Source organism: Rhododendron vialii, chromosome 8a, assembly GCF_030253575.1.
Source record: "Rhododendron vialii isolate Sample 1 chromosome 8a, ASM3025357v1".
NCBI classification, from domain to species: domain Eukaryota; kingdom Viridiplantae; phylum Streptophyta; class Magnoliopsida; order Ericales; family Ericaceae; genus Rhododendron; species Rhododendron vialii.
In genome coordinates this window covers 27,984,065-28,005,212 of record NC_080564.1, presented here as the reverse complement: position 1 = coordinate 28,005,212, position 21,148 = coordinate 27,984,065, and the positions used below count along the sequence as shown (strand labels likewise).

Below are 21,148 nucleotides of genomic sequence, written 5' to 3'. Positions count from 1 at the left end.
ACCGACACAACTGATGTGCGTGTACTGCTAGAAATCTCTCTCTATTGCTCTACCACGTTACACAGTGCTCTTCCTATTTTTCCATACTACTACTTCCTGTTCGATTATATATTCATCCATCATTTATCACAGATATTTGGTACAGTATTTTATACGGATTTTGAATGTCGTGAAATTACACGGTTCGTGATCAGTTCGATTCGCTGCACCGAAGAGAACTTGAAGGTCGTCATATCTTGGGGAAAGAACACCACCATCCAACCCCGTGCAGAAGGGGGTACATCCTTCCTTAGGAGGGCACCATCACGTGCCCCGACCACCTCACAAGCTATTCTTATCTTTTCTCTAATAATATTTATTTCACTTTCTTGGTTGTTTACAGTATTATTCTTATTTAGGCATTTAATTTATCTAGCAGAAAAATCCTAATCATATAATTTTCCCAACATTTTTCTCCAAACTTTTATGTAAATATATACATGAGATCATATATCATGGCTTGCATATTTTTGGCTCAAATTTTCCAATTGTGCCCTCCGATTGAATGGGATGTGATTTTGTGAGGAGGGTTGATTCTGTCATGTTAATCGTATTGGTACTTAAAATCTGTCGTAGTGACAATTAACCGGATCGTTAGGGTGATTACCGAATGAAAAGGGGAGTGATTTTGCCACTCTCCTTTTTGTTAATGTCACTTCCCTTTGTGTCTTTATTAGATGATTTGTTTTTTGAGAGAGTGAGAGTACTATTAACAAAAAGAAGAGTGTCAAGACTCAAAATTAATTCCTAATGAAAATGATAAAAAGATGTAAATGATGTCACTAGCAAAACATCCTAAAAGCTAAGATCATCATCAGAACTGAGCAGAGATGACTTTTGCGAACGAAAAAGCTAGTATGACCGATTGTGAACATGCCGACATTCCGATTTTTCATTCGAATTGCAGTGTTTGATACTGTAATCTTAATGAATTTTTTTGAAGATTAGATCAAATACCTACATTTATTCGGTTGAGGTGATTTTGCATCGGGCCAATCAAAAAATTATTTTAAAATTACGGTTTTAATTATCCGTGCAAGATCTGGAGTGAGCCTCCCGTGTCGGTGTGTTCACAATCCGACAATCGTGCCCAATTTGTCGGTGTCCATGGAAGGACTTTTTGCAAAAACTTGTCGGTGCCACTTGGATTTTAGTTGGAGGAGAAATTGGATGGGCCGGGGTCCCAGGCCCGATTGTATAATTGTATCAGGCTAGTTGTCTAAAGGGAAAACTTGGGCCTGGACCATCACGCCAGCAAGCATTATCCAGTTCATTTGGTAATTGATAATGCATTTAGACAGAGTTCATTTTCAAATGAGAATAAATTCTTTACACTGCCGGTATAAACATTTGTTTCCTTCAAATCAATTGCATTGCAACACGTGTCAAAACAGTGGTCCTAATTAATAAAATATGGCGACGTGGCGCAATACAATTGATTTGGAGGAAACAAATATTTACACCGGCGGTGTAAAGAATTTATTTTCTTTTCAAATTGACTCCTGAACATCCAAAAGAGGAAATAAAATAATGAGACGGCGAAACTCCCCATGCTAAGCACGTGCCAAAGTGTAAAGCTCAATGGGTATGGCCAACTAGGTATGAGAAAATAAATAGTACACTAAGGGCTTGTTTGGATGCGGGGAAAAAATTGAGGGTAAAAAATATGAAGGGGGGATAAAATAATATGGGGTATTAATTTTGATGGGTTGGCCCACATTGATTTGATGTCTATGAAGGGGGGATAAAATAATACATGGTTTGGATGGGGTATTAAAAAGGGGGATAAAATTTAACTTGGTTTGGATGGTTTATAGAATGGGGGGATAAGAAGAGGTGGATGATGGGAAAAAATGTCAAATTACTATTTTGCCCATGTGCACAGTTATATTTGATTATGTATTAAAACCAGTATATAAATTTAAATATCAATATATTTAAGCAATTTTGCACAATTGAAAGTATTAGAAAATGAATTTATTAAAAAATGTATATTCTATAAAATTTATATTAAAAAACGTTTTTAATATAAATTGTTCGTATTTATGTATGATTTTTTTTTTTGGAAATTGTTTTTGTTTGTTTTAATGAAAAGACAAATTAGGATAGATTTGAATGGAATGTATGATTTTAGATTGAATGGAAAGTGAAAGTTGGTTGAATGGTGAATGGTGGATATATTTTTGAATGGTTGATATGTAGTTGAATAGTTGTTGAATTTTTGGTTATAAATAGCAAGCAAACTTGGTTCAAACTCATTTAATAATTTCAATTACAAAAACTTGTTTCATATTTCTTTTTTGTTGTGTGGCTAGTCGTCCGTCTCCTCGTCACAATTGGGTCCAAGCTGAGGAGATGCTGTTGATTTCGGAACTGAAATCAAAGGCGGTGTCCCGATTGTGGACCACCAGCAGTGGACACTTTCGTCCAAGTTACACGAGCTACTTGAAACGTTTCATGAACAATGATTTTCCCGATGCTAGCATTGAGGAATGACATATTGAAGCGAAGATAAAGAAGTGGCGCCGTACTTGCTTCATCATTGTCAACCTACTTGATCGTCCCGGGTTTGAATGGGATGTAAGTCAAAACATGGTGGTGGCTGAAGACGACGTTTGGGATGCATTCGTCCAAGTAAGACTTAATAAAGTGTTATAAATTTTTGTGAAATGTCAAGATATTTTTTGTTCTTAATTTTTTCATTTTGACTTAGGTTAACAAACAAGCTAGGGAGGCAAGAGATGTTCAATTTCCACTGTTTGAAGATTGGCGTGTTTCCTTCATTCCTCCTCCCGAAGAGCCCGAGGAGTAGGTCAAGATGGCGGAAAAATAAATAGCATTATTCATGGATGTTATGTCATTTGTTATCTCTGTTCATGATGTTCGAATATAATGTTAAAACGACTTCATTTAAAATAAATTACAAATTGTCTCCGTTCATAACATGTGAATTTTACATAATATTGGAACGTCCAACTTCATTCGGAATGGAGAACAAGTGCCAACAAAATACAACCTACGAAACCTAAAAAAAAACATAGAACAAACGACCAGCATCCATTGATTTCATGTTGAAGTCCCACCGCACTTGCAGATGCGAAACTTTTGGCTTCCAACTTTGTGAGCTCGTATCTCTTCTCGTGAAACTTGAGCAATGCTTCTTCGGCTCCATCGAATGTCTTGTATCTTTTCGCCATGCTTCCTGAGTATCCATTAACTTGGAGTTGAGCTTCTCCCCAAGTTGTATAGATGCTCGGCTTACGGCCAACGAAAACCACCCAATAATAGTCTTTTCTTCACCTGTCATTGAATATTCTATTCGAAAATAACATTATAAGTCACCACAAACGCATGAACCAAAATGCCTCTTAATCACTAATAAATAGTTGGGGAAAAAAAACCGCATTTGGCTTAAATTTCATAAGTACAAAACAGAGCTCAATACTTGCAGTTTTAAATCAAATGAAACAGAGGGCAACCTAACAAAACAGAACCAATTTGCTGCATAAGTACATTATGTAAACATAGGCCCAAAACTTGCAGTTTTATACCACAAACAGAGGGCATCCTACTGAACCAACCTCTGCATCTAAAAACAGAACCAAACACTTGCAAATTCATCCACAAACACAACCAAATGGTAGCCAAAACCTGTACCACCACACTCACACACACTCACTCAGAAAATTAGAACCAAAACCTTATGCTTATCCCACAAAATTGAACCACAATGTAGGCACAAAACTGAACCAAAATACTTTAGTTTTAACACATAAATATAGGCCAGAAACATTGATACAGTTTTATCTCATGTATCCATTTGGCTCAGAAATGTTTCATCATAGCCACCAACATATGAGGGCTTATTCATAAAATATTCTAACTATCTGTTAGAAATCGAGAGACATATGAAGGCTTATTCGTAAAAGATTGAAAGGATTACCTACCAATATCTCATGAATAAGCCATCACATGCCTCTCAATCGCTATTAAACAGTTCAAAACCAAAATTAACGCATTTGGCTCAAATTTCATCATCGCCAATTGACACAGTTAGGACACACTAAACACAAGTAACAATGCAGCCATAAATAGGATCAGTTTTGTAGTCAACTAGCAATGCAACAAGTCGCAACACCTGGCTCAGATTTGTAGACAACTTTTATAAGGCACTAGGCTGCAACATGAGTTGCTAAATAACCCTCTCATGTTGCCCCACCTAAGTCCCTAACGTGTCTTCTTAAATTTTCATCATAGCCACACATACGCATGTACACAAATAGTAGCACCAGCTATAGTTTGAACATGTTCAAACAGAGGCCAACATCTGTAGTTTCAACATGCTAACAAAGGGCACAAGTTAATCCAGAAAACAAAACCACAACCTGCATGTACCAACAGAACCAAAATGCTGCATAAGTCCATTACATAAACATAGGCCAAAAACCTGCAATTTTATACCACAAACAGAGGCCATCCTACTGAACCAACCTCTGCATCTAAAAACAGAACCAAACACCTGCAAATTTATCCACAAAGACAACCAAATGGTAGCCAAAACCTGTACCACCACACACACACACGCACTCACTCAGAAAATCATAACCAAAATCTCAGGCTTATTCATAAAATATTCTAACTATCTGTTAGAAATCGAGAGACATATGAGGGTTTATTCGTAAAAGATCGGGAGGATTACCTACCAATATCACATGAATAAGCCATCACATGCCTCTCAATCGCTAATAAAGATTTCAAAACCATAATTAAGGCATTTGGCTCAGAGTAGTAGACAAATTTTTCAAGGTACTAGGCTGCAACATGAGTTGCCAAATGACCCTCTCATGTTGCCCCGCCTAAGTCCCGTACGTGTCTTGTTAAATTTTCATCACAGCCACACACACACACACACATACAGGTTTTTGGCCTCTGTTTGTGGGTTAAAACTGCAGGTTTTGGTTCAGATTGTGGCTCCATTTTGGTTCAGTATATACATGCAGGTTTTGGTTCAGATGGTGGGTCAGAAAACTTTCATCATAGCCACCCAAAGATCTAAACAAAAAACCTCCAGTTATAACTCAGAAATGCAGGTAGCAAAACATAAGCAAATCCCAACAGTTTTGACACATCTACAGAGCCCACAAACATGCAGGTTTTACCCATAAACAGAGCCAGAAAGTGTAAACCAAAACCTCTTGACCAAACCCAGAAATGCAGGCAAAAAACTGCAGGTTTTACTCAACCAAATGGCAGCCAAAAATTGCACCAGTGCTGACACACTTCCAAAACCTGCACAGAAACTGAACCAAAAGCTGCACAGAAAGTGAACCAAAAGCTGCACAGAAACTGAACCAAAACTTACACAGAAGTTTTTGAACCATAATCTGCATAGAAACTGAACCAAAATCTGCACACAAACTGAACCCAAACCAAAATCTGCACACAAACTGAACCCAAACCAAAATCTGCACACAAACTAAATCAAAATCTGCACACAAACCAAATTGGTGCACTTTTTAACACATACACATAATTAAGGCATTGGGCTCAGAGTCGTACAGAACTTGTTGAGGGAACTAGGCTGCAACATAAGTTGGCAAATGACCCTCTCATGTTGCCCCGCCTAAGTCCCCAATGTGTCTTCTTAACTTGTCATCACAGCCACACACACACACCTATACACATTTTGGCCTCTGTTTGGTCATTAAAACTGTAGGTTTTGGTTCAGTTCGTGGCTGCATTTTGGTTGAGTATCTGTATGCAGATTTTGGTTCAGTTTCTGGCTCAGAAATCTTTCATCATAGCCACCCAAATATTTGAATGAAAATGTCCAGTGTTAAATCAGTAATGCAGCCATAAAATATGACCAAACCCCAACAGTTGTAAGACATAAACAAAAGCCATAAACCTGCAGTTTTGAACCACAAAATGAACCACAGAAACTGAACCAAAACCTTCTCAGAAAGTGAACCAAAATCTGCACAGAAACTGAACCAAAACCTGCACAGAAGTTTCTGAACCATAATCTGCACAGAAACTGAACCAAAATCTGCACACAAACTGAACCAAAACCTAAATCTGCACACATACTAAATCAAAATCTGCACAGAATGTGAACCAAAACCTGCATTACTAACTATAGCACCAACATATAATGTCGCACCAACACAGATTTAACCCACAAAAAGAGGCCAAAACCTTACAGTTTCAACATTCAGCTTTTTACACGAATACAGATTATAGCACCAAAAACTGAACCAAATTGCTGCACTTTTTAACGCATACACATAATTAAGGCATTGGGCTCAGAGTTGTACAGAAGTTGTTGAGGGAACTAGGCTGCAACATGAGTTGCCAAATGACCCTCTCATGTTGCCCCGCCTAAGTCCCCATTGTGTGTTATGCAATTTTCATCACAGCCACTGAATTACACATATAGCTTTTGGCCTCTGATTTTAAACATGAACAGAGGCCACAAAAGCTGCAGTGTTAAACGTTTTTAATACAGGCACAAATTAGAAACCCAGAAATGCAGCCACAAAACACAACCAGTGCAGGTTTTGGTTCAGTTTCTCTGCAGGGTTTTTTTAATCACGACCACACACACACAAACCACTGGCCAAAACCTGCAGCTTTAACCTACGTACAGTGGCCAAAACCTCCATCTTTAACCCACATACAGTGTCCAAAACCTGCAGCTTTAAAACAGGACCAAATAGAGGCAACAAAAACCAGCCAACACGTGTATGCACAAAACTGAACCAATATGCAGGCAGAAAACTGAACCATTTGGCTCAGAAAAGTTTCATCATAGCCACCAATAACCTGCAGCAGTGAAATAGAACAATCCAATAAGTTTATACCCACAACCATAAAGTACAATGCAACATCAATTACCCAAAAACTACAATTATATAGCACCAATATGAAGATCATGACTGACATTGTTAATATTACAAAAGGCTATCTACCTTTGTTTGGAGCACTTACGTACATTACATTCCAAGAGCTATCTACCATTGTTTGTAGGACAAAAGGCTCTTAAATTTATAAGTAACCACATGTATAGGAGTTATAGATTGGCCACTTCAAAAAAATGGGCCATAATAGTGTAATAAGAGTTAAAGATCTGGCCACTACAAAAATTAATGTTTACTACTTGTAATTCTTCCCCCTCACACCTACACAGGACCAAAGATGAGACCATCTAGGACGGCCTGAACCCACGCTTGTTTTTGATGATCTTTGATGCCATAGAATAGGTCCAACCGATCTTCAGCCGCACTTATGATTGCACCTAACCTAAATCGTTGGGTATCGGTAAGGTCAAGTTTTTCAAGCTCAAGAGGCACTTGCGTGCGGCAAGCGGATAATTTGTTAGAATACCCCATTGCATCCGTCATTTTCTCCATATGGCTATCACTTTTTTCCAGCCATACCTCCATGCTTGCAGCAAGGGATCCCATATCAGCCATTCTTGTCCTCTTCTTCCCCCTTTGCGTTCCGGAGTTGGCCGGAGGAGTGGAGGTGCGGGGAGTGGATGTCGGGAGTGACGTACGACGTGCCGAGTTTAAAGTCGTGGACACTGGAGTTGTGGAGGCTGGAGGTGTGGACGCCGGAGGTGTGGAGAGTGGAGGTGTCGATCCGAAAGGAATTTCATTCGACATCCCCGTGACTCCACTTATGGGGTTGCGATGAAATTCTTCACCGAAGTAAGGATAGTAGCAATCCTCATTCTCCTCAATTTGTTCATTTAGGGAATCATTTTCATTTTGTGGCGGTCGAGCCATTTCCGAAGGAACCTCCGCTCCTTCCCCGTTGGCCCTATCCTTTCCGAAGAGGAATTCCCAATCTTCAAAGTAAGGAAAACGCTTTCCACCAACCTCTTTTGCTTTCTGAGGGTACGCCTACATGAACATTACAACTTTAGTACAAGATCCAATGCCATAACATATCACTTTAAAGCATTGGAAGTTACCTCTTCGTAGATTTTCCACACCTCATCATCCACTTCAATCCTTTTGTTGACATGGTCCCACCCGAAGCCACTAAGTTTTAGAATGTCGGTCAATTTGGCATATGTTTTTCTCCTATATTTGACTTTTGAGTCAATGTGAGGGGAGGCCTTAATTTTGCTCTCCGGCATGACCTTATCCATCTCTTTCTTAACTAAGGTGAAGAACCCGGGTTTGAACCCATTCTCCGCCTTCCATTTGTCACACATTTCAGTTACCATGATTTTGATAAGGCATCCTCTTCGGATTTCCTCCAAACCCTACGCGTCTTTGAAGACTTTGTTGTAGGCACATGAACTTGTTGGTTATCCATTGCTGAATATGGATTTTAAGATGGACAATACATGATTATTTAACAAGTCTATTATGAACTACAAACCGGAATTGAATTACGATAAAGTTAGTACAATGTTGTTCAAATAAAATGGTTACATCATCAAAGTTATTGAAGGACCAAATGAAATGTTTACAGCATAACAGTTGTTCAACTACTTATTACAAATACACTAAACAAACTCTCTCATGGTGGAAAAACCTCTTGTCCCCCCCCATTCCCGAGCCAATGGTTGTACATGGCTGTAGCCAACGCATCCCTCTCCCTGGTCCATTGATTTGAAGTCTCTAAGGTAGTGATGTGATCATCTGCCTCGATATCATGTATGTGATCACATTCCCATGCCGTGTACTCGTTCTCAATGGGATCGTTGGGCATCTCTCTCTTGATGAGGTTATGGAGAAGGCAACATGCTGTGACGATACGTGTTTGAGTCCTAATAGGGTAATACGAGTGAGATCTCAATATTGCAAACCGCATCTTCAACACACCAAAGCTTCGCTCAATCACATTCCTAGCAGCGGAGGGCTTCATGTTGAAGTACTCCTCTTTCGTAGTTGGCATGTGACCTTGCCTCCAAATGTTAATGTGATATCGTTGCCCGCGGTAAGGAGCTAGAAAACCCTCGGAATTTTGGTATCCGGCATCGACAAGATAGTAATGTCCTGTACGAATGAAAGTTACGGCATTAAAGGAATGGTTCATACTACAACTAGAGTGAAAGGAAGGTGAACTAAGGAATTGACACATACCACGGGGGACTCTCAAACTATCGGGTCTTGAAATGGCGTTGGCCAAGATCCTAGAGTCAGTGGCCGACCCCTCCCAACCAGACAAGACGAAGACAAAGTTTAGGTCTCGACTACATACACCTAAAACGTTTGTGGCAATCTCACCTTTCCTTGACCTATAGCGTGGCCTGTCAACTGCTGGGGGATTAACTGGCACGTACGTCCCGTCCAATGCCCCGAGACAATTCTATGACAACATCAATATCACAAAATTAATACTACGTTGACATGGTCAAGTAGAGAAAAGCAAATGGAAGATTTACTTAGAATTTAATTAAAGTTTACCTGAAACCAACTCCATCTACTGTCGTGGTAGTTAGGAGGTACGGGCTCTGGCCTTACTAGGAGCATGTCAAAAAGGCGCAACACACCTTGGAGTACGACATTGAAATGTCTGCTCACAGTTTCAGTCGATCTCCAAAAGTGCAATTTTGTACGCCTCTGTTTTGTATGGTGACTGAGGATAAACAAAAAAATCGCTACCCTCTCCTCAAGACAAACATTGCGCGAGTCTCCTAACCCAACACCTCGAAGTAGACAGCACAACCTAAAAAATGTATGCCTATTTACCCTCAACTGCTCGTGGCAATCTACTTCATTACCATTGACAAGCCTATTCACGGCATCTACTTGGGTCTGGTAGTAGTTTGGATTTGGAGACAACTCGGGACGGGGATACTGTGCCGTCGACAGAATGAAGCAATACAGCCGAAACACGCCCATTGCAGCACGAATGTACATGGTTAACGCGATAAATGCCTCTTCCTATTCTCTTCTCCTAATTTCTGTTCTGCTTAATCTTGCCATTGTAAAAACCTAAAAAATGGCTTCATGCAATTTAGAACAAACACAGAGTATAGCCATATCATGAATCTCCTAATTGGTCGTTTATGGTAAATATGTAAGTACATAGTTTCACTCTAACTCGTAATGCTCACAAATGTTCTACGACGTGTAGCTTGTTCAGTGCAGTTGAATCTAAGCTCTAAAAGGAAGCATAGGACTATAGTTGTCGACATTGTTTTACTACTTATCCAAGCAGGCCCTTAACTCAACAATTAACAAATGACCTAACATTGGTTACCTATAGCACCACCAATAACTAAAACCCCTATGTTACCATTCTAATACTATACATTGTTGTTCATCCATACATGCAGGTTCTGGCCTATATTTGTGGATTAAAACTGCATGTGTTAGCCTCTGTTTGTGTGTAAACATCCTAATATATGGCATAAAACTGCATGTGTTAGCCACCATTTAATATGAACCAAAACCTCCAATTGGAAACCAACTTTTGCTCCTGTAGCCAACTGGTTTAAACATGCAGGTTCTGCTTCAGTTTATGAAGCAGTTTTCACACCTACTTCTGGTTAAAAACTTGGGGTTTTGGCCTCTGTTTCTGAGTTGAAAATGTTTTCATTTTCCTTATGTTTATACCTCCAGTTTTAACCCACAAATGCAGCCACAAACACAACGAAATCTTATAGTTTCTTCAAACAAACAGACCACAAAACGCAGTTCTAATAAACCCAACCAACAGGGGCCAAAACTTGCTACAAAACCCAACCATAACCTACATGTACAAGAAATAGTGGCCGTAACCTGCATGTACAAGAAAACCAAACCATGCACTTTCAACCCAAAAACAAACCACAAAACCAGGTCCAAACAAAACCAATATAGGCCAAAACTCGCCACAACACACAACCATAACCTCCACGTAAAAAATTAACCAAAACCTGCACTTTTCATACACGCACCCTACATACTCAAGTCACATTGACAAACAAGAAAAACATATCATAACAATTCAGTAATCAATTAATCAAAACCCTTGCTTAACACATTTTTAGTTATAAAAACATATCCTCCACCCTTCATTACCTTTTTTCACTTAGTCAAAGCATAAAAACATATCCTCCTAGTACGTGTGATTTTCTAAATACACTCACTAAATTCACTCAGTCAAAGCATTACAAGTTTTTTCACTAAATTTTTTTTATTTACCAGGACTCGTACCAATTCTAGAAACATTCACTTTTAAAATCCTTCTGCGGACATATGTCAAGTTATCAATCATATTAATCGAACACCAATATCACTTCAAAATATATTTATCTTCAGCTTATATTTTTTTTCTAAGATAAATGAACTTTGAATCAGATCTACTAATAGTTTTTGGCGTGACTAAGGTTCTACTGTCAAGAAAATAATTATTCCGATTATCTTTGCCAGAGGAAAACCCCACAATCATATTAATCGAAAATCTGGGGCAACGCTTAGATAAATCAATCTCATTCAGCTTAGATTTATATAGGTTTTTTTGTTTTTTTTTTCCACAGAACAAAAGACATTTGGCTTTATACAATAGGAAGCCTTCTCTGTACAGAAACCCACAACATGTGCTTTCATCTCACAAACCGTACATGCAACGACTCAAGAAACCCATCATCAAACCACTAATCAAGCACAGAAACAAACACACACAGAGATGGTTTCATTTTTCAGCAATCTCAACCACAATCGCGTACAAACAAACAAAAACATGGATCTAACAAACCCTAGATCGCAGGATAAAGATGAGGGCGTGAGAAAAATCGCGATTGGAAACCATACCTGAGTTCGCACAAGCAAATATCGACCAAATCGCCCCCAAATCGCCACCAAAACCCTATCTTCCACAGACCAGAAAAGGGCGGCAACACAAATGGTAAACGACGAGGCTTGGGGGTGGGAAAAGGGGATAACGAAGGGTATATTCGTCCACAAATCAGCCATCTTCAGCCGGATTATTTTTGGGCACCTCCAGAGGAGCCCAAAATTAACACCCTAGAAACCCTAGAAGAGGGGGAAACGATGAGGGGGTAAGAAATTATCAGGGAGAACAAATGGAATGCCAAACGGGGGATAAGGGGTGGGTCCCTCCCCATACACCCCCTCTTATTTTTCCCCTCCAGTTTTTACTCTATCCAAGCAAGCCCTAAGTGTTTGTTTTTTACGAGGTCTCGTGTCAAATCTCACAAAAGTCAAACATTTCAAATCTTGGGTCTATTGGAGAACTTCTCCAATCATTAACTTTAAATTTCTAAAAGTAATTGAGATGCGTGCAAGCTGATCTGAACATCCGATTATAAAAAATAAGTACGTGCCAAGTATATTAAGAGAATATGAAGAATATTTTCATCTATATTCTAAAAGAAAATTCTAAAATCAGCTCAATGAGCTGACGATAGCAGGTGTGTGAATGTGTATTAAAAGATGTAAAAAGTGCACAGAAATACGTGTTTTTCTTGTCTTTTAGTGTGTTTATCGTCAGCCCAGTGGGCTGACAATAGCAATACCGTATTCTAAAATAGAGCGGTTTTCCACTAAAATATCTAAACATACAAACATAAATGCATCTACAGTCGTTCAATCGTATTTAGTGATAAAGTTATAGCTGTTGGATCAAAGGAATGGAGGTTTCCTAATTTATTAACCTAAGGAATGAAGGTTTCCTAATATATTAACCTACATTTCTCTCTCTCTCTCTCTCTCTCTCTCTCTCTCTCCCCAATAAATTACTCTCATTAAGGCATTGTATTCAAAACCATCCATTAAGGTATTATTCAAATGAAAATGAAAATCATTAACCTTTGTACAAAATCGAAATCAAAGTCAAAATTTCTTTTCCTATTTTTAGGTTGACAAACATACATCACAGAACGGAAAATCACTGAAAATAAAATTTTCTATACATCGTTCATATCATTTTCACATTCTTTTTCTTTACTTTTTCTATCCCTCTCTCTCATTCTCTCTCTTGGGAAGTTCAATACCACTAAAATCTACTTCACTGAAACCACCGAGGTGATTTCTTCCATCATTCTTTGTATATTTGCTACCCATTTCCTTTTCATTAAGACTATAATGTTAATCAATGGATATATTGCATTATTGTTTATCGCATAGTTGAATCTGTTGAACACTGGTTTGTATATTGCACGCAAGTTTAGTATTAATTTGTGTGTGGTAATTGTTTGAGCCGTATATTACACGCGAGTTCAGTATTTGTTTCTGTGTGCTGATTGTTCGAGCAATATCTTCAGGTACGAGCATACGCTAGATTCAAAAAATACTATAATGCAGGCACGGACACGGGTTCAGGTATAGACATGGGTTAATTTGTATATTGCACACAAGTTTATATCAATAATTTTTTTATCAGCAAAATATACTCTTTTCGTTCCATATTGAGAGTCTCATTCTCTCTCTCTTTTGTCATTTTTCAAATAAAAAAATCAACTATTTCTGCATATAATTTTTCGCACCGTATTAAAGATCTCAATTAGTACTTTAATTTGGTGCAAAAAAATTCAAAAAATCATACACGTAAGAAGTTGATTTTTTTATTTAAAAAATAGCACGATTTTTCATAGTAAACTCTCAATATGAAATGAAACGGATGAAATATTACTCGGTCGTTAGGCTGTCTCTTAGATATTTCCTCAGTTGGTGGAGAAATTGATTTTCCCTATCTTGACAGCACATGACATGCTTCTTCCCCACGCTCCCCCGCCCGCCAAGTTTTAAAAGCCACCACGGGATTTTTCAATGAATTAACTACATTATTATTATTATTAATATTACAATAGAAAAAGTAATCTTTTTATTTAATGAGTATGTGTAGGGGTGAGCAAAATAACCATGAAACCGTGAATCCAGTCCAAACCAATCCAAACCGAATAATTTGGTTTGGTTTTTTAATGATGTGGTTAGGTCTTGGTTTAAAAAAAATAAAAACCGTGTTAAATGGTTTGGTTTATGGATTTACGTTAATGGTTCTGGTTCCAAACCAATCCGAACCGTATGATAGACACACACACATATAGTATATAATTTGTTTAGATATACTTAATAAACTTAATTTCCTTATCTAATTCTCTATTCCACCACCCTATTCTTTTCTTTCACTTTCAATATTAATTTCCTAAACTTCCTATTCCTACAATTTCATTACGCTAAACATACATGGTTTGGGCTTAGTAAAGTGATTTCCTACTCTTTTATCTCAGTAACTTACTTTCTAATGTATTATATTCTTATTTAGTTGATTGATGTTAGTGAGTTTTGATGATTTTAATATATTAATTTCAATATAACTTTTAGTTTAAGTTATTTATGCAATTTTAAGAATTTAAAATAGTTTATAGTAATGATATCTCAATTTTAAACGAACCGTGGTTTAAAACCGAAACCAAACCGCCTTTGAATGGTTTGGATTGGTTTGGTTTTATGAATTTTATGGATTGGTTTGGTTCTGTAAATTCATAATCCGTAAGTAGTGGTTTGGTTATTGGATTACTATAAAACCAGACCAATCCGATCCATGCTCACCCCTAAGTATGTGTATGAATCTAGACACATTTTAACAAACGGATCCAGTGGGGACCACGCGTGGGGATGGATCCCAACGGTTTCATATTTCTGTCTGCGCGACCTGCGTTGCGGCACTCTTTCCTGCCCCTGCTTCCCTCATTCTTCTCTCTCTCTCTCTCTCAAAATGCAGAGCACTGCAATATTCCTTCTCCCTCCATCAATTCCTCCAAGCCTTTCTCACCGTACCACCACATGGGCTATCAATCCCATACCTACGCCGCCGCATTCGAGATCCCTCGATTTTGCCGCCTCCATTAACGGCCTCTCTGGCTCCTCCTCCTCTCTTCGCCAGTTTCCGGTAACTCGCTGTTGCTCTTCGCCTTCCTCGTCGTCTTCGAGCTGCTTGAATGGCTGGATTTCGACTCCGCCTCCCGTCCCTGATCGCGAACTGCGTGGCGTTGAAGTTAGGGCGGCTGAGAGCTGTGCCGGGGAGGAGGAGGATGCGAAGGCGAGCGGTTTGAGCAAAACGTTGGAGCTTGGGTCTCTCTTCGGGCTTTGGTTCCTTTTCAATATTTACTTCAATATCTACAACAAACAGGTGGATAACTGTTCTCTATCCTATTTTCTTTCCTTTGCTAATTGCATTTCAAGGTTATATTCCCCTTATTTACTATCGATGTCTTGTGTACATTTCTCTCATTGTATGGATGCAAGGATATATCATATATGTCTATCTACGAGGCTACGCCATAGATAGAAGCGAGATTTTGGTATCGGGGGCCGAGATTTGAGCGGAAATTTCACATGGTGATATAATACGATTTTAAAGTTTTCTTGCTCATGTTCTAAAATTCAATGGTGCCAAAAAAGTAATAGAATGCAGCCTTGAGAGAGAGAGAGGACCTGCGAGGGCGACCTCTCAGCAATATTGGAGGCAGCCTTGAATGGCTGAATTAGTTGTAGCTTTGTTTGCTTTTGTTAAAGCATCCAATTTAAAACCAATTGACAATGAGTGGAGTTAATAGAATGCAGCCTTGAGAGAGAGAGAGAGAGAGGGGCCCTGTGAGGGCGACCTCTCAGCAATATTGGAGGCAGCCTTGAATGGCCGAATTAGTTGTAGCATTGTTTGCGTTTGTTAAAGCATCCAATTTAAAACCAATTGACAATGAGTGCAGAGGCCGCCCGGGCTCATATACTAGGTTTGGGGGTTATATTTAACCAATGTGGGACAGGTTCTAATAGCTTCTTCCGCTGATTATAGATACATGTATAGAGTTAGGTTAGACTGTGTGGAGAGAATAGAGGGAGAAGAGAACCATTTAGTTTCATGATTGTATTTCGTGGGTTACTACACTCGGAGTTTTTCCTCCTCAATTCTTGTGTGGGTGATTCCCGGAGCACAACAAATATAACAAACTCCATCATGTCTCATGGTATATAAGTAAAAATGAGTCAATGACAGATGAATTGTGCAATTACATTTTTTGTATGAGGGCTCTACCTAATTATTCAAACCTTGGGGGTAATTGTGTAAATTTTGTAAAAAATACATATTTGTATGAGGACACTAGTGTAATTGTTCAATGCAAGATATATGTCTGTTAAGCATGCATGCATGTGTCATGCGTTCCTCTCCTTGTATTGTGTACTGGGGGAATTAGGAGATGGGCAAATCAAGTGGCGTAGGAACAGAAGCTAAACTTGATCACCTGATTGAATCTGTTTTTATACTTAGTGATATTGACAAAGAAAAAATACCCTGAAATGTTACTGCTAAATTTCGTTGAACATTTATTTGTAATTAAATGGAGCTACTTCAATGTCTGGACCAAACCAGTGTCCTAGACTCCTAATACTTTTGTTCTACTTTTGAGGGATTTTTCATTATTGTCTTCAATATCTAGTACTTAATTTGCTTGAGAGGAATTAGGTAGCTGACATGATACAAGAATGATTTGGATTTCGGCCTTTGAGGAAGTTCGCTGTAGCAATTGTTCCGCAACCTCAAAGTTTATAGAGCTACGATATAGCAACTAAAATGTTAACTTTTGACAGTTTAAATTTTTCCGAGGAGGTCAAAGATTGATTTCGTGGTACATATTGTTGACAGGTTTTGAAAGTGTTTCCATTTCCACTAACTATCAGCACAGTTCAATTTGCTGCGGGAACTATACTGGTTACTTTAATGTGGACACTTAATCTCTACAAACGGCCAAAAATTAGCGGTGCTCAGGTATTTTGGAATCTGGATGATCAGTCGTCATTTAGTTAGTTTTCCATTATTGTTATGACCTATGATTTTGATTAGTACGTCTACTTTGTGACAGCTTGCAGTAATCCTTCCATTGGCAATGGTGCACACCTTAGGGAACCTCTTCACAAATATGAGTCTGGGAAAAGTTGCTGTTTCATTCACTCACACAATTAAAGCCATGGAGCCCTTTTTCTCAGTTGTCCTATCTGCTATGTTTCTTGGGGAGGTGCGCGTTTTATTTCCTATTTTCCTATTTCATCTCCTTACATGTAATTTATAATTCTATGTACACCGGAATCTGGATGGAGTTGAACATATCTAATATCATCACAGACGACAACGAAGTTAGAACAGAAATGTACATTGCCGTCATTTTTTACCTATTCATCTGAAATTTTTTGTTAGGAATTTCTCCTTTTGTTGTTGGATTTGGTACAGTTTTTGGTTAAGTTGTCGTATTAACAATTATCTTTGTTCCCCTGCACAAAATAGATGCCCACCACATGGGTCATTGGTTCTCTGTTTCCAATTGTTGGTGGAGTGGGACTTGCATCAATGACAGAGGCATCTTTTAATTGGTGAGGAAATACACATGCAATTGTTCCAAATCATCACTCACATTTTTCTTGGCCAAAACCTAAAAAGGGGAAAAAATTCCAATAACATACATTCTTCTGCCCATAGGTTCCTCTTTGCCTATTTCCCATTTTGATTCTTCTAGAATAAGGTATAACCAACAGTGGTTGAAATTGTTATACCATATTCTCATGTGAATCTTCTTTTTTGTCTGTGGAACAGGGGTGGATTTTCGAGTGCAATGGCTTCTAATTTGACCAACCAATCTCGTAATGTCCTAAGTAAAAAGCTTATGGGCAAGAAAGAGGTACTCACTTACGGTTTTATTTCCTTGATGTCAATGTACTAAGTTCAAATAATTTTTTCTGTTCATCATTCATGTTACTAACTTCCAGGAAGTTGGTATACCAATATCAGAGTGCCATAAGATCGAAGGATTTGTTGTTTTTTATTTTGTATCTACTTATCGAGAGTTGGTAGAACCAAATTATTTGTCATGCTGTACTTTGGATTTTAAAATTTGTTTCATGGTTATTCTTTTTCTCAAGCATAACTAATCGGTTGTTCTTTGACAGGATTCTTTGGACAACATTACTTTGTTCTCAATAATAACAATTATGTCCTTCATCTTGTCGGCTCCGATATCTCTTTACATGGAGGGATTCAAGTTCACTCCTTCGTGCTTGCAAGCTGTGGTGAGTAAATCTAGAATGCTACAGATATCTTCTGTGGCTCTGGTGGTTAGCTGTTTGTTCACACTGCATTTGTCCTTTATATGTTAAGCCTCTGACATTTTTCATTGTTTGCTTGTCAGGGGTTGAATGTCAGACAGGTTTACGTTAGGTCTTTCTTGGCTGCACTCGGCTTCCATGCATATCAACAGGTACAAAATCCAATGCTTGGGAAATGATATTGGCACTCCAAAAATTGATGCAAGCACTCCAAAATCAGTGTAATACCAAAGCCACTTTTCTTTATTTTTTGGAGTGTCTGCATCAATTTTTGGAGTGCCAATATCATTTCCTTAATGCTTTTGTGTTCTTAATGGTTGTTTATATCTAACAAGATCTCCATCATTATTTGGTGCAAAAAAATTGGTTGATCTTCTCATTATACATTGTTCACAGAACTTTTACTTCCTCATGTTTTGTTTGCAATATAAGTTTCTTGTAACCATTTGATCCTCATTGTTGATGAGATGATTAATCAACTTTTCTGCTCTAACAGTTAACAAATACTGGCTATTCCTTCTAGTCACATTCTATGACTTTTGATTTTCACCAAAAGCCACGACTTTTTGGTTTATTTTCTGGTCAAATTGATGATAAATTTATAACTGTGCTCTTTGTGGCTTGTAAAAGTGTTCACTTTTGGGAACATTAGGTTATATTTTACCTTTTGTACTTGGGATTTTTCTACTCTTTAGGCTGTTCAGTTCTAGTTCTGTGCAAATTGTTGCCAATTTTTCCTAACGATGTTCTCTGAATGCCAATTCACTTCTTAGTTTAGTTGTGCGCTCTTATATTTCTTATATTCAATTCTCGAATAAGAATACTCAGATTGTAGAAATGGTCGAGATTACTGATAGATTTGTGCCTACTTGCGAAACGAAGAAATAGATTGGCTTCTTTCTTGGCTTGCCGTAGTTGATATTTCTGATTTGGCTTTATAGGTTTGTGTATCTTAGCTTTTCAGGTTTCGTTTTGAGGCTATTTCCGTAATATGACACATGCCTCAACTAGTTGCCGCTGAGATACTAAAGTTTGAGATTGAAATCTGTAATTGTCAAAGCCAGCAGACAGCCAAATTGTCGGACTGCTATCCACTCCAGTTACTCACAGACTTCAGTTCCGCTTTGCTTTTTGTCCTGGTTAGATCACAGTTCCAAGCGAACCACATATCCCATGTTTGATTTGAGGCTACATGTAGTCCTTGCATCCCACATATACCACATAATAACATGCCTTAGCTATCGCCTATCAACTGTGGGGAAATGAGGAATGGAACTAACAAATTGGTCCACCCTTCACAAGGCCCTGGTCACTGATTTTCATTTCCCCCTAGAATAAGATAGTAAGCCCTCAACACGAAAGGCTATTTCATGAAGTGGAGACGCTTGAAACATTCTATTTGATGCATATTTTGAAAATTTTCTATTCCATTTTGGTCAATTATCATATTTTTAAATGCCATTTTCTTTGTTTTAAATGTAGAAGTGCTGACATAAACTTGTCCTACAGGTTTCTTACATGATATTGCAGAGGGTTTCCCCAGTTACCCACTCTGTGAGCAATTGTGTAAAGCGGGTGGTGGTGATTATTTCCTCTGTTCTCTTCTTCCGCACACCCGTTTCACCTATCAACTCTATCGGTACGATTGCTTGCCCTTGACCTCCACAACCTACACTAATACCATAAACAGTGCTTTTCTTTCTGTTTGATCAGAAAAAAGAATGGTATTCTCTCCATTTATTTCTTCCTGCTTTTGCTGCAGGCACTGGAGTGGCCCTTGGTGGAGTGTTCCTGTATTCGAGGGTGAAGAGCATAAAACCTAAGCCTAAGACTGCTTGAAGTTCTTTTGTCAAGAAATTTTGCTGGTTTGGTTTGGGTTTTGAGGGAGGTTTTAAAGTATAATGAGTGGAGAGAGATAGATAGAGAAAATTTATTGGAGACCGTGCGTAAGGGTTTTGAGTCCCCCAAATGAACAAGCTTGGGGTCTTAGATGACCAAAAACAGATAGCATATCAAATTCAGTAACTTTGGTTGTATGTCAAGCGGGGAATCAATATTTTTCCCGTTCTAATAGTTTCGTTGGATTAGTAGGTCTGCAACAATTTTCCAGGGCTGCAAATATGATTTCCGGGTATATCATTTGTATAGATTTGTACTTTTGATTAGAAAACATCAAAGAGTAGCCATTTTGAAGGTAGAATGACTCTATTTGAGACACTGTGGAATAAGATCCTACGATCCAAAAAATAGAACTGTTAAGTCACACAATAATTCTCCCTCTAACGAGGTCACATTTCCAAGTGAGACTCACCATAATAAGGCTAGTGGCACAAACACTTAGATACACCCTGTGTTGTGTGTGGGGCCTGCAGTATATGTTGGGCTGAAACAATGCACAATGTGGGTGTGTATAAGAATTATTTGTTGAAATTGCTTGTGTCGTTAAACTTATTGTCTGTTAACAGTAGTGAGCATTTTTGTGTCGGCCTTCACTTGTAACACTATATGTTGGATTAGCTTTCAATCTCCATGGGCATATCTTTTTTTTTTTGATCAGCTCCATGGGCATATCTAACCTTTTTTTTTTTTTTTTCAAGCTCTTGATGAATTGTGGCGGTGGTGGTCGGGTACATGAATCTGAACATTACTTTTTTTTTTCATTTCACAATGTCCAAGACTATATGCTTGAAAACCAAATGACCCAGAGAAAAAATATTATAGATACCAATAGTACTCCTACCAAAAAAAAAGAGTTAATTTGGGAGAAATACATTCCCAATGTTGTAATAACGCAAGCTAAATGGAAAGTGATGTTACGTATGTTTTTGTTTGAAATGAATGGCCCCTAATTCAACCTAGCTACATGATTCTAAGTTCTAACAATATGTATATCTCTTGGAATAACACTACCTTTTTTTGGTACTCCGGTATCTAGCCGGCTAAATGACTAATTCGAGAGACTAATTCCACAATTCGCAAGGAACCCAATTAAAATCAGAACAAAAATCCTTCATAGGCTCAAACACTCCCCAATAGTCTCTCGAACA

The 21,148-nt window shown here is 38.3% G+C and overlaps 2 protein-coding genes across 3 annotated transcripts; one reads left to right on the top strand and one right to left on the bottom strand.

Annotated features, from left to right (window-relative positions):
* Positions 1-8,574: 8,574 nt before the first annotated feature.
* LOC131298727 (protein ANTAGONIST OF LIKE HETEROCHROMATIN PROTEIN 1-like) lies at positions 8,575-9,993 on the bottom strand. Its single transcript, XM_058324202.1, has 3 exons — positions 9,465-9,993; positions 9,141-9,366; positions 8,575-9,053 (listed from the first exon to the last, which is right to left on the bottom strand). The coding sequence occupies exons 1-3, from the start codon at positions 9,918-9,920 to the stop codon at positions 8,575-8,577; spliced, it is 1,161 nt and encodes a 386-aa protein (XP_058180185.1). The 5' UTR covers positions 9,921-9,993.
* Positions 9,994-14,649: 4,656 nt separating this feature from the next.
* Positions 14,650-20,298, top strand: LOC131335852 (phosphoenolpyruvate/phosphate translocator 1, chloroplastic-like). 2 transcript variants are annotated; one of them, XM_058371390.1, is made up of 10 exons: positions 14,650-15,138; positions 16,651-16,773; positions 16,868-17,020; positions 17,287-17,372; positions 17,593-17,677; positions 17,946-18,065; positions 18,185-18,253; positions 19,611-19,740; positions 19,864-19,977; positions 20,015-20,298. In XM_058371390.1, exons 1-9 carry the CDS (start codon positions 14,725-14,727, stop codon positions 19,938-19,940), a joined length of 1,257 nt encoding a protein of 418 aa, XP_058227373.1. In that variant the 5' UTR covers positions 14,650-14,724; the 3' UTR covers positions 19,941-19,977; positions 20,015-20,298. The 2 variants fall into 2 exon arrangements, with proteins under 2 accessions (XP_058227373.1, XP_058227372.1); XM_058371389.1 differs by having other exon boundaries at positions 14,651-15,138; positions 19,864-20,298.
* Positions 20,299-21,148: the final 850 nt, after the last annotated feature.

Excerpts from the sequence above, each read along its gene's own strand:
- LOC131335852 (XM_058371390.1), top strand. The coding sequence starts at position 14,725 with ATGCAGAGCACTGCAATATTCCTTCTCCCTCCATCAATTCCTCCAAGC. Across the intron at positions 15,139-16,650 it reads TCAATATCTACAACAAACAG|GTTTTGAAAGTGTTTCCATT; the intron begins GTGGATAACTGT and ends TATTGTTGACAG. Across the intron at positions 17,021-17,286 it reads CTGCTATGTTTCTTGGGGAG|ATGCCCACCACATGGGTCAT; the intron begins GTGCGCGTTTTA and ends TGCACAAAATAG.
- LOC131298727 (XM_058324202.1), bottom strand. The coding sequence starts at position 9,920 with ATGTACATTCGTGCTGCAATGGGCGTGTTTCGGCTGTATTGCTTCATT. Across the intron at positions 9,367-9,464 it reads GTAGATGGAGTTGGTTTCAG|AATTGTCTCGGGGCATTGGA; the intron begins GTAAACTTTAAT and ends ATGTTGTCATAG. Across the intron at positions 9,054-9,140 it reads TAGTTTGAGAGTCCCCCGTG|GACATTACTATCTTGTCGAT; the intron begins GTATGTGTCAAT and ends TCATTCGTACAG.